This window comes from Porites lutea, chromosome 5 (genome assembly GCF_958299795.1).
Source record: "Porites lutea chromosome 5, jaPorLute2.1, whole genome shotgun sequence".
NCBI lineage: Eukaryota > Metazoa > Cnidaria > Anthozoa > Scleractinia > Poritidae > Porites > Porites lutea.
Genome location: NC_133205.1, coordinates 10265363 through 10277862, shown reverse-complemented (window position 1 = coordinate 10277862; position 12500 = coordinate 10265363). Strand labels below are relative to the sequence as shown.

The 12500-nt window shown below is 39.1% G+C and overlaps 2 protein-coding genes and 1 pseudogene across 3 annotated transcripts in view; 1 reads left to right on the top strand and 2 right to left on the bottom strand.

Moving 5' to 3' along the window:
* LOC140939085 (C-myc promoter-binding protein-like) overlaps window positions 1-3581 on the bottom strand; it is a 45517-nt gene extending 41936 nt beyond the window's left edge. For both annotated transcript variants that reach the window (XM_073388640.1, XM_073388641.1), the window contains exons 1-2: window positions 3426-3581; window positions 1-90 (exon numbers count right to left, since the gene is read on the bottom strand). The exon at window positions 1-90 is cut by the window's left edge and continues 224 nt beyond it. In XM_073388640.1, coding sequence (XP_073244741.1) covers window positions 1-69 — 69 coding nt within the window. In that variant the 5' untranslated portion in view covers window positions 70-90; window positions 3426-3581. The remainder of the gene's footprint in view (window positions 91-3425) is intronic.
* A 118-nt stretch (window positions 3582-3699) lies between these two features.
* On the top strand, window positions 3700-7513 carry LOC140939086 (protein fem-1 homolog B-like). Its single transcript, XM_073388642.1, has one exon. The coding sequence runs from the start codon at window positions 3837-3839 to the stop codon at window positions 5856-5858; it is 2022 nt and encodes a 673-aa protein (XP_073244743.1). The 5' UTR covers window positions 3700-3836; the 3' UTR covers window positions 5859-7513.
* A 1864-nt stretch (window positions 7514-9377) lies between these two features.
* LOC140937887 (uncharacterized) overlaps window positions 9378-12500 on the bottom strand; it is a 7930-nt pseudogene continuing 4807 nt past the window's right edge.

Here is a 12500-nt window from a genome sequence, read left to right as displayed (position 1 = left end):
TGACGCACCATTACCAAGGCCGGCTACGACAAAGTAGTCGCCTACACGTAGGGGCTTCTCACGATCCATTATACTCTTGAGGCATCATCACTAAATAATTTGATAAATTGAATCATTACTGAATTGTTAAGTAATATAACATTCCCAAGCATCCAAATCACTACCAGCAGGATTATGAGATAAACTGTACAAAGACAGTGAAGCCCCACTTCTTACTTAAAAAACATGCAACTGCTTAAAATGGACACATCCTATCTTTATTAAGGCAAGAAACTTTTACATGACAACAGAGTGACATTTACAGTGCAAAGTAAATGAGATATCTGGTGGGGCGATCCTGCACCTAATTGAAAGATTGTTTTTGATTAGCTGGGAAAACAATAGGGATTATCACATAACAATGCCGGCCCTGAACACAATGGAGGCACAGATTAAAGGGGACCAGTGAAATAAGAGGTTTAGAACAGTGCAGGTATACTGATCTAGTGAGATCAAGTTGAACACTAGTCAAGGATGCCTTAACCTGCACCACAGACAGAACTTAACTTTTGCCATAACAATTAATACCGAAATCCTTTTCTGGGCCCTCACCTGTGTATCAGTATTTTGCGTATGCTCCATAACTGGTCTGTTAAAAAAACCATTGTCGATGTGCCAACCAGGTTGGAGAGAAATTCAAAACATATTTTTTCAGTAATTCATTGAGTTCATTGGGGGCCCAGAACATGGATTACATCTACGACACAGGCTAAGGACGTCAATGCAACTGCAGCTTAACCAGTCAAAATGTTTTATAATAGTAGCTAGTTTAAGGTGAGAAAACCAGTGGATTTGGCATTTGTTTGATCTGAAGAATGATGAAGATCTTCAAGCGCCTTTGCCCAGCAAGGCTTGCAAGAAAGAACGGAAAAAGAGAATAAGTAGACTGTTTCATGCAGCTGTTTTCCTTCCTTTTGTATCAAGAATTTTTTCCCAAAATGTTGTGAAATTTTTGGGTGCATATTATACACTAAGGCACATTATAAACAATTATTGGATGAGGTTTTGGTGATATCCAGAATAATCAAGATCGAGGTACAGTGTAGGGGTTATCAGCCGAAGCCCACCCCTGGGCTTCAGCTGATAACCCTTACCAAGACCTTGATTATTCTGGATATCACAAAAACCGAATCTAATTGTTTTATTATACATTGAACAAATCCTTTCTTTGTCACAGTTTGTGCCAACTCTTTCTTTTCCTCAAGTTCCCTCAGTTTTTTCTCTTTCACATAATCAGCAAACAGCTACTTTGCCACCTTTGTTGACCTTTTCGTGTTCTCATGTTCAACTATTTTTTCGATGTCTTGCTCGGTCAACAAAGCAAACCTGGAAGTCTAGCTTTTTCTTCTTCGCTGATGGCAAGCAACACAAAGCGTGCGAACTTGTCATGATAGGCCACTTGCACTAAGGGGTCACGTGACCAATGCTTCCTTTAAACAATGAGTTGGAATCTTGCTGATGCCAAAAATTGACAGAGCACCTAAAAATTATCTTACACCCGAAATTTTAGAGGAAACGCATTTAAGGGAGATAATTTATGGCACTTTAATTTTTCAACAAAGTGGTATGATTTGTATTGGCCGCCATGTTGGAGGGCATACTCTTGCCCTCCAACATGGCGGCCAAAACTACTTTTTGCTTATATCTTGTTAAACTTCTGATAGTTAGGCTCAGATGTGCTGTAAACGTTACCATATCATGTTTTCCACATTTTCCTTGAAGTTTAACTGCAAAATTTGTGTTCAGAAGGAGATAATTAATAATTTCAAAAATCACATTTTGGTCACGTGACCAGCTACGAACTTACTCATTTTAAGAAAACGGTGCAGGTTTGAAAAACCAAATTACTATTATTTTGTTTAAGATATGACCCACTAATCGTTTTTCGAAGGAAAATCATATAACTTTCATTTTCACAAAAACGATGTCACATGACCTCTTAGTGCAAATGGCCTATTACCCTTAGAAATCATGCACCGTGGTCATACATGACATGATCACCCGTGATCTTGAGTGTCCTTGACATGATTATTGTATAATCTGCAGCTAGATGATGTACCAGCAACGATTTCGAAAATTCACTGTACGCTTTCAGCCAATCAGAAAAGAGATAGTGAGTTGTATAATAATCAGGCAAATACAGTTCATAGATCTAGTGCATTATCAATGACGTTGATATTGACTGAAATATATCATAAATTCAAAAATATAAAAGATAATTATATTTAATTTCTAAAGAAAAAAGATGTTCTTATACAATTTAAGTCACACAAGATTCTTTACAAATAGGACTGATCATGATGAAAAGCACAGAGTGCCAAACAAGGTAAATAGTTTTTTCCCTTTGCTCACACCACAATTTCGGTTTCGCATACCGGTATGCTTTGATCTCATATCATAACAGATCTCTTACACAGCTTGTTATTTAATAGACATCAAACATAGGTGTACATGGAACATGTTTCTTGGTGGGGTATGATTACTTCACAAATAATAATCCTAACATTTCAAACAATGTTGCCCAAGCTACACCCAGAAATGAGATTGGCCGGGAAAATCATTAATATGAACTAGATAAGCAATGTTTCGTTTTTTACGACCTGACCGTTTCACTTTTAACTCCTCCACAGCGATAAACACTCCCCTTATTTCTACCACCGAAACCTAGATGGAAGAATTTTTCCGCGGACGATTTCAAGTGTGCATGCGGGTTTTTTCCAATGTCTAGACGAATGTTGACCTCACTGTGCGACCGAGCGTTCATGATCCAGAGTCAGCACCGCGCTGCCAGAAAAACAATAATAATTTTACCGGAGGAATATCGGAACCGTTTTTTATTTTACTTTATTATTATTTAGTATTAGTATTTAGTATTAGGAATTACATAAGATAAGAATCTACGATGCTGGGAAATGCATTCACCTGCACATAAGAATATAATTATGAGGCAACTTGGAAACCGGTTTCGAAACACCACAAGAAAATAAGGTTGACTCAAAATTTTCAACCTCTGTTCATCTTAATGTTATATGTGGAAACACATTTTTTCTTCCCGAAAACAATAGCTAATAAAAAAAACAAACAACAACAACAAAATAGAAAACTGCAAATAAGCCTAATTTCAAACTTAAATTGATGGGTAGAGCTGTATTCGCCTTTGAAATCGATAATGTATTTTCAAACATATCGAACCAACGTTCGATCCTCGCCAACAGCTATTTCATTTACCAACTGTAGTATACTTTTCCATTGAAAGAATGGCTTCAAAAGGGCAATGAAATAGCACTACACCGAACACTAAACCGAACGTAAATAAATTGCGCGGTCACTGGCGTGAAACGTCGTACTATATATCGTTGATAATTTTCACAGTCAATCAAACCCACCTTAAGCACCAATCAAATAGCTATCTTTCATTCCTTAAATTGCTTCCATGTTCTCTGCGTCCTTTTCAAGCCCAAAAAGAGGACTTCGAGAACGTAAAAAGAGGAAAATCTACTGACTGAAGACGCCACGAGCCACGAGGAGAACAACAAATTAGACGAGCGTGGCTGCTAAGTCAATCAATGAGCGTGCTTTCTCCAGGGAGGGGAAAATATTTTACAATTCTTTAATAGAGTGGGGTGCGGTCCACTGGTAAAGTCACATGACACGCCTATGTCTCTTCATCCACCATACTTTCCAAAGCGTGAAGAGTTTTTGCGAGTTTTTACTGTTGCATCATGAATCGAAGTTTTCTATTGTAGCTGATTGCATGTAAACAGTTTATAGCTCCACTTGGAAGAAAAAACTCCAAAATGATCAGTCTGGAATTTTCTAACCACATCAAAACCTTCGATTTCAAAAGTAATCGAAGCCAAGTGCAACGCGAAGCGATCGAAGCTGTGATCGCGGGACAGTCGTTGTCTTCCCTGTTTGAACGTCAAGGGCTAAACTTCGAGGAACGTAAACAACTTGTGAAGACAAAACTTGGGTATCCCCACAGGGGGGAAGAATGCACTCTCTTCCTGCTGGCTGTTATTTGTGGACACGTGGAAATCGTAAGAAATATGGTCGAAGAACGGCTGGTCGACATTGAACAACAAAAAACCGTCTTAGTTGGCGTCCATGCGGAGAAAAATGAAGTTCCGTACGGCTTTGGTTATGAGGTCGGTGAAGGAGTGACAGCCCTGTGGTGTGCTGCTGCATGGTGCAAACTTGATCTAGTGAAGTTGTTGGTATCCTATGGTGCAAATGTCAATCACAAGTCCAAGGGTGGATCTAGTCCACTATTCATGGCATGTCAGTATTTCCATTCTGACAGATCACGACATGTGCTTCTTGGTAAACCTGATGTACCCATCCAACTGGAACTTGTCAAGTACCTTGTGGAAAATGGGGCTGATGTCAGGGATTGTGGTCGAAGCGGCGATACCCCTCTCATAGCAGCAGCTTTGTCTGGATATAAAGACCCATCACTGATGGCATTCTTGCTGGAAAAAGGTGCAGACCCCAATATTAAGAATACTCATGGTTCTACAGCTCTGCACTTGGCTGCAGAGAGAGGATGTTTGGAAACAGTCAAGCTGTTGATACAGCATGGGGCTGAACAAGAGGTTGTTGATGGAGAAGGGCTTACCCCACTGCAGAGAGCCTGCTGTGGATGCTATGATGAGGTTGTTGATTATCTCATTTCGCTTCCTAATTGCAGCAGGGAGGCCAGGATTGATGCACTGGACCTGCTTGCTGCCTCCCATGCAACAAGTATTGACACAGAGACTATAGAGTATCCCAGTGAAGGAGATGATGGGTATGATGATGATACTGATAACGCATCTATACAGCACGGATACCAACTCATGCTGAAAGCAATGAAGGAGCGCAACTCTCCTTCTAGCATCGCTAAGTCAGGGGTGAAATCCCCTTTAGCTGTGTATAACAGTCAAACAGAAAGCCAAACCATTGAAGAACTTGAGGCTCTGAGCTCCAACAATGAAGCCATTCAGATAGAAGGTTTCATCATCAGGGACAGAGTGCTTGGTGCCTTTCCATCAACTGAAATAATACAACCCCTTGTGAACAAAGCTGTGGTTTTAGCCCACAAAGGTAACCTGAAGCAGGCTAATTGCTTCTACTCCCGAGCTTTATCTTTTAAACTGGTGTCTTCACCCCAAAGTAGAGAGCTGTTCAGGCTATTCCTTGATCATGCAGCTGGTATGATTGAAAACCAAACAGAGTTGAAGATTGATGACATTGAGCCGGCATATCAGTTTCTAGTTGCTTGGCTCACCAATGTTGTACGAAGAAAAGAAGAGCAGCGAGGATCCCATTTTGAGGTTCAGGAATCTCAATGGGCCTTTGACCATGACATGCTGCAAGCCTTTTATTTCATTTGTATCCTGAGTAACATTGAAATTCACAGTGATGATGACAACCAAAGGAGGTCAGCCATGATTAAAGCAATACTAGATCTAAAGTTGTATAACTCCCAGGGTGCAGACATGTTTCATCTTGCAATCTGGGAAACAATCATTGAAGTTCACAACAAAGTCTCCTTGAAAGAAATATTCCATGTGCCTAACATGAAAGTTATGGAGACCTTGCTGCAGTGTGGTGCAGATATACATTCCAAAGACAAGGCTGGAAACACACCCCTCCACATTCTTGCTACAGTTGACCCAAAGCTGGCCATTGTTCCAAACGACTTCAAAGAAAATGGAGGACAAAAGTATGTCAAATGGTTTCTTCAAAACGGTGCGGAAGCAGATGCACAAAACACAGCTGGAGAAAGACCAGTTGACTTGGCAGTGGCTGAAAACATTAAAGAATTTTTACAGTAACCATTAAATATTGATGAACTACTGTCAGGTATAATGAACAAGGTTAGAAAGACTGGGCAAATTTTAGTAGTTTAAATTGAATTATAATATTGGTGTTTTAATTTAGGGAAGTACCCATTCTTTGTGATTTTTTTAATACTTAAATGTTCACAGCTTTAGTCAAAGGGCTCTTGTTTTTCCCATGGAAAAAAATTAAAGTATTTGTATTGCTTACAATAAATTGAAATTTCTAGCCTGTGAACAATGACTAGTCTAGCTCCTTCTTCACAGCTGTTATTGGGGTCATCATGCAATGCTCCCCCTACTAACGTAGTGGGGAGGAGCATTGAGTTGCGTGATGATGCTAATAACAGGAGTGAAGGAGATTTAACAGTGAGTTGTTACTCATTAGTTACAAATATTATTTAGGGCTCGAAATTAATTTTTTGGATAACTTATAACCTTTTGGGTTAGTGACCAAATTATAAAGTTTTTTACTCAAGAACCTGTTCTCCAAGTTAGAATGTGTGAACTATTAAAGAAAATTGTGCTAATAAATGCGGCTAACTAATGTATGGATGGATTGGTTTAAATTAAATGACGATCTCTAAAATAAAGCATAACTGATTTAACGCTCAGGTGCATTTTCCTTTCGAACACGTCATGCAAGGGAGGGAAATTCAGGACAAACACTGCAAGAATTGTTTAACTACTTTAGCTTCATCAAACTGCAACTTGGTGAATGCCTGGGAAAGTTCCTCCTTCTTGTTTTTGCTTTTGTTTGTACCACTTCTGGGAGTTGTTTTTCTCGATCTTCCATTTCCTCTTCACAAATTTTGGGTTGTGACCTTTTTTCTGAAAAAACAGTCCAATACTAAGGATCTCTGCATCTGATCTTTATAATAAAATAGGTTGCACAAACAAGCCACTTCCAAAAGAAAACAATTGAAAGCAAACGTAAGATTATTTTGGTTGTGTCCAGATCTCCCCATCTAACAAAAGCCTGGTTACCTTGAGTTCTCGAAAGGTGTGTTTTTCGTGTTGTTTTATTTCGTTGTGAGCATATCTTTTAAAACAATGAATTGTTTGCAATAGAAAAGAAATCTTATGCAAAAAAGAAACACACCAGCCTTTCGTAATAATTAATATTAATTTTGCTTGTGAGAAGATTTTCTATGATGGTTCTGTTTGTGACCATTTCAGGTTACTTGGGCTCATAATTTTTTAGTAACCAAACGTTGGAAACTATTAACCATTGGTTAACAGTTTACTGTTAATTTGAACCCTGGTTTGACTTACTTACCATAACAGTATCTAGAATGTAGGTCCTACTTGTAGTGTCATTATAGAAGGAGCAAAAGTGTCAGACTCACAAATCAGTGGTCCTGGGTTGTGGTGCAACATTAAATTTTGATATAACAAAGGGTTAATATATGTTCACTATAACAAGGTTTTTTTTATATCAAGTTTCTTTTCCATAATAGACTCTGCTATTACTGAGTCAAAGAATATTATTATTGTTACTGAGGACTTCATAATATAGAAGTTTGTAATCTCAAGGGTTCATTTAATAGCCAACTGGTTGATGCCTGCAAGTTGGTATTTTTAATTTTGTCATGTTATATTTGTATTATTCTATTTGTGTTTCTGCTAATAATTTGTTGGTGATTATTTGAGCGCACTGCCTTTTAAACTAGCTAGAGCATGCTGCGAGATGCACTTCTTGTTTAATTGTCCTCTGTCAGAGCTCCATGATAAAGAATAAAAATCGCTGTGTACATACACAACCTCTTGGCAGTTCTGTACCCACCCGGCGAGCAGAGCTGCCTTTTGTCTGTTTGAGTGAGGAGGAGAAAGGAAGGATCTGCCTGAACTGTGTCAAGCCTAACTGAAGTCACCGCAGCCTGAACTTTCAGAACAGTCAGCCTTGTTTTCTCTAGTCAAACTAGTTTTTCCTGAGTGCGAGCGTATGTATGACCGCCCCGCCCCCCTCCCCCTCAAGGTCTTATCTGCTTATCTCAAGGTCTGGATCCGGCACTGTACTTGCGCTTGCAGAGGTAAACACTCTTTCCTCCGCGGAGGCTCCTGGGTAGCCCTATAACGATAGCAACAATCGAAAAAATAGAAAGTGCGCGGGGGACTCGTTCCCCGCGCGCTTTTCTTTTTCTTTCTCCCCAGCCTCCCCATGACAAAGAGGCCTCTGCGGAGGAGAGAGGAGGTAACGGTATTTACTTGAATGAGCGCTGCTGCGCGTATTGAATTTTCCGTTCCTCAAATGTGGGTCTCATTCGACGGCGGCGTTTATTTACTTGGACGCGAGAAAGAATTTTTTCTTTTAGTTAGCGTGCTTCGCTTGGTTAACACATGCATCAAAAAAAAAATGTGTGGCTTTATTCAGATCTTGGGAAAATAAAATAGGAGGGCCATGGTGTAGCATAAATCTCGCATCGTTTTCCACCCCAATAAATGTAACAAACATAAGTGATAATGGAATAGTTTCTTAAAAGTAGCGCAGGAACAGTAGTTCACATGGACTGTGATAAGGTAAGCAGGTAAGGGTAAGGGTTAGAGATCCAACAAACTCAACCCACATATTATAGATAGCCTTGAAATATTCTCTACACGCGTATTCTCGTAAGAGAAGAGCTGAAAGGATTGCAGTCGCTGGAAATCGTTAAGACCCTACCAGAACACTGACGATTGACTCTCGGGGCCGTTATATGTCTCATCAAAAGAACGCACACTGATTTTATTCTGTTATCATGTATGAAGGTGCAGCATTTATGGGCTGGTGAAATAAATTTTTACATGCCCACAATGTACTATGAAATGCTAAAAAACTATATATTATTAGCAAAATAAATTAATGAAGTGCACACAGACAATTTCATTGTAGTTCTTCACTCAATTTTAATATTGAACTCGATGCAGAAAAAAAAATTAATAAATAATTCCAGCAAAAACTGTATACAAACGTCACAAATCTACGTTTTAGGGCAGGGTTTGGCGAGGCTGTCAGGATTACAACGGCGAGATGGAAGATCAGTAAGGTTTGTAATGCTGTAACCGCATTCCGTTCATTACGTTCCAAGTAAATGAAGCGTAATGAATACAGAGAACTATTCCTTTTAATTTGAAATAGCCGGTACAGGTCACAAACTGAACAGTTAAACGTCTCATAGTTTAACTTTTCTAATTACGTAATTTCAAAGGAGTCTTTCGAGTAACGGTCGTTTCACTAACAACTTAGGTCATTTCGCTGTTCTTCGACACGTAATTAAGGGTCAGATGAACAAAGACTTTGAAACTTCGTTTTACACTGAAGGGAACCGAGAAGTGAAATATTTTAAAAACATGTATACATTATGATTAAATAAATGACAAAGGCGTTGACCAACTGAAAGTTAACAAAACGACCGGTTATCGTCTAAAAGAAAGAGCCCTACAAAGGGGGCGGATCAAGGGGGAGGGTGCAGGGGGTGCGCACCCCCCCCCCCTCCCCCTGAGATGACCTGCGGTTTTCTAATACAACTGGTATTCTGCAAAAGAAAAAAAACTATGTGGTTTATTGGTGTTGAAGTAGAGCAAGAGACGAGTGCACCTCCTCCTAAAAATTATATATTGAGACACGCTCCGTAAACTTTCACTCAACACTGATGCTTTGTTGGTGTAAAGTTGCGTTAACTTCTCAGACCAAAACCATATATTCTTAGAACGGAATTTATAGAAAGGTGATTAACATTTTGGCTCATAGAAAGGTTGTCCTACTTCTTCCTTTAAATTGGAGAGCTTTTTTTTTGGTTTCAAAAGTCTCGGGGCCCGTTGAGGTCATCTGGACTTTTAGGGGCTGTCCACACTTGGTTCCTGGGAGCAAGTTCCTGGGTACTGTCACAAAATGGTGCCGTGTCCACACCTTCTATGTAGTTTCTTTATTTCGCCCTGTCAGACGCCATTTTGAAACATGAGCTTAGCAGCCAGTGCAAAGCAGTGGACTGTCCCAAAACTCAGTAACAAAATCGGTGTTCACACAGGGACCCAGTGCCCTCTTTCGTGACCGAGTACCAGGTTGAAATTTTGTATTCGGGCACACGCACCTTGCTCGAATTCTAGTGTGCGTACTTGAAAAAACGGCGCGTTCAGACTAGTGCCAGGCGAGTACCGTACTAAGTCTGAACGCTGCCTCGAGAAACAGATCACATGAGTGCAATAACAAAATTTCTAACTCGTCTGTCTCTATGATAAAGTATATAAATATTATTGCTAGAAAGATTAAGCGTCTCAAGTTTTAAACTAGAATGGCTTTTATAGAGAGGTATTAACTGTATTGATGCTGGTAAGTTTCCAAAGTAAAAATTATTGGTCCTCGACCTAAGGATTAGCAACAATCTCTGGACTTGGATTTGCCAGCTATACACACTTTTTTGTACCTCACAGAATTTTCCCCGACATTTTCTTTTCTATTTCAATTTTATTATATATTTTACATGTATATTTTGCCGGCAAATCTGAGGCGGGTGCGAACGACAGCCTCCGCGCATTTGCTTGACTATTCACAGTCTCTCGATTTTCTGAACGCGAACTAAAGGAAGACAACAAGCAACGAGGGATGATCACGCGAGCGGGCGCGGGGGGGGGAACAGTTGATACTCAAGTCAATTCACGTGTTCATGAAAAAACGAAATACGAGAAAACATACCGCTGTGAACAGTCTGTGCAATTACAATTCCATTTAGAGATAAAAACAAGAATAAATATGGTATCCCTTACTTTTCTCTAGATATATACTGACTGAAGTAGTTTATATGAATAGCGTTAACTGAGTTAACTACAATATTATTAGCAAACAAAACTAACTGACTGACCGCTTATGTTTCATTCACACCAACTAAACATGTTTAATAAAAACTAGGTTGTAAAATGCGAAAAACAGCAACAGATAACGAAAACAAGGGCTTTAACATAGCATTCAAATAAACTTTAACTCGTTATGTAATTGCCCTAAATTTGCAATCGAAAAACGCACAGAAGGTAGCTTATATAAAGAAAACAAATTTAAACCGTGTTTAACTAAACACCTTTTAAACATGTTTAAGCTCTGGTGTGAGTGGGGCTTTAGAATTCTCTCTTGCTTAACGTTAGCTAGGATGTGATTGGGAAACAAAAATAATATATACTACAACCAAGCAAAATATTTCGTTACATTTTAGACTGTTCTTTTTCTAGTGTTTGCAGTTCAAATTCGGTCATAATCATCCTATGATCTGATAATGTGAAATCTTTCGGCCATTCCTAAAACAAAAAGAAAACATAAGCAAGTGAATAAAAACTAAACCTTCACAGTAAAATTCTACCAATGGTACAGTATTCAAATCCTACATTTTGATTGGACCCTCCGGCGTCTATTCTACCTATCAGGTAACAGATAGCAAGTGGAAGAAAACCGGTTTTTTTTTAGAAATACATGTTAAAACTTCTTAAAAACTGCTCTTATATATTTGCAAACGAATACCTCTGGCCCCAGTTGTTCAAATGGTGGATAACGCTATCCACCGGATAAATCTAAGGGAAGAGTAAGAAAAGAGTTCAACTTCCACAGCATATTGGCTTGGTTCACCAACCTGACCACCCCTTCATTGTTTCGCCGCCGTCACATCATGTGAAAACGTTCTCTTTATATTTTTTCAATGGTGACACGAAACCTCACAGCATAACTCGTGACTTGGTAATTGATTGCCGGCCAGGCCTTTGATTTTTACCAACCTTTTGTAACAATATAATGGCAGAAAGAGAAAGGAGACACTCTTTTCACACAAGCTAATTTGGAAACTAAAGGTGTGGTTATCTTTACGTTCATAGAAACAAACGTCTGATCGATTTACGGTCGTTTCGCCTACGTATCTCCCCAACGTACAGCTCGCCACCAAATTGAGTTGTCTCACCAACGTGCTTGGTCAGTTCCCACACTTCTTTCGCCTAATCAGTGGCCTAAAGAACGAGTTAAAAACAAGTGTATCGCACTTTTTCGTGTCACGACTGAAAGAACGAGGTAAATTCGTATTCGTGTCTAGCGATCGTTTCGTTTCGTCAGCGAAACGATTTGTTGGCGAAAAGGACGTAGGCGAAAAGACGCGTAGGCGAAACGACTGATCACCGTCTGATATCGCCTACACGCCAGCTCACAACTCATCTTACTTCATCACTGTACTCTGCTGGTAATACCGTGGACGTTTTCGGAACAAGATGACTTGAAGAGGAATTTCTAAAAAAATAATAATAAATAATACTTCAGTTCTCAACAAACAAATCAAAATGTTTTTATCAAATCTCACTGTACTTATTTACATCCACGATAATGTTGACTTTTTCTCAAGTAGTTCTCTAAAAAAATTTTACATTTTCAAAAAGGCAAAGTAAAAATTGGGCACACAACTTAAGAAACAACTGAATTTCATTCAAGGACTAACTGCTAATTCTCGAGTAACCACATCATCGATTGAAATTCTGAGCTCAGTGGTCTACGTGAAAAAAAATTTAAAAAGTTTTTATTACATGTACTCCGACAGGCATAATGGTGAAAAATAATGGCATTCGTAAAAAGAGATTTTTCCGATTATAATTGATAATCGATCGGGTGGGTCCATCCGATTATTTCCGATGATCGAT

Excerpts from the sequence above, each read along its gene's own strand:
- LOC140939086 (XM_073388642.1), top strand. The coding sequence starts at position 3,837 with ATGATCAGTCTGGAATTTTCTAACCACATCAAAACCTTCGATTTCAAA.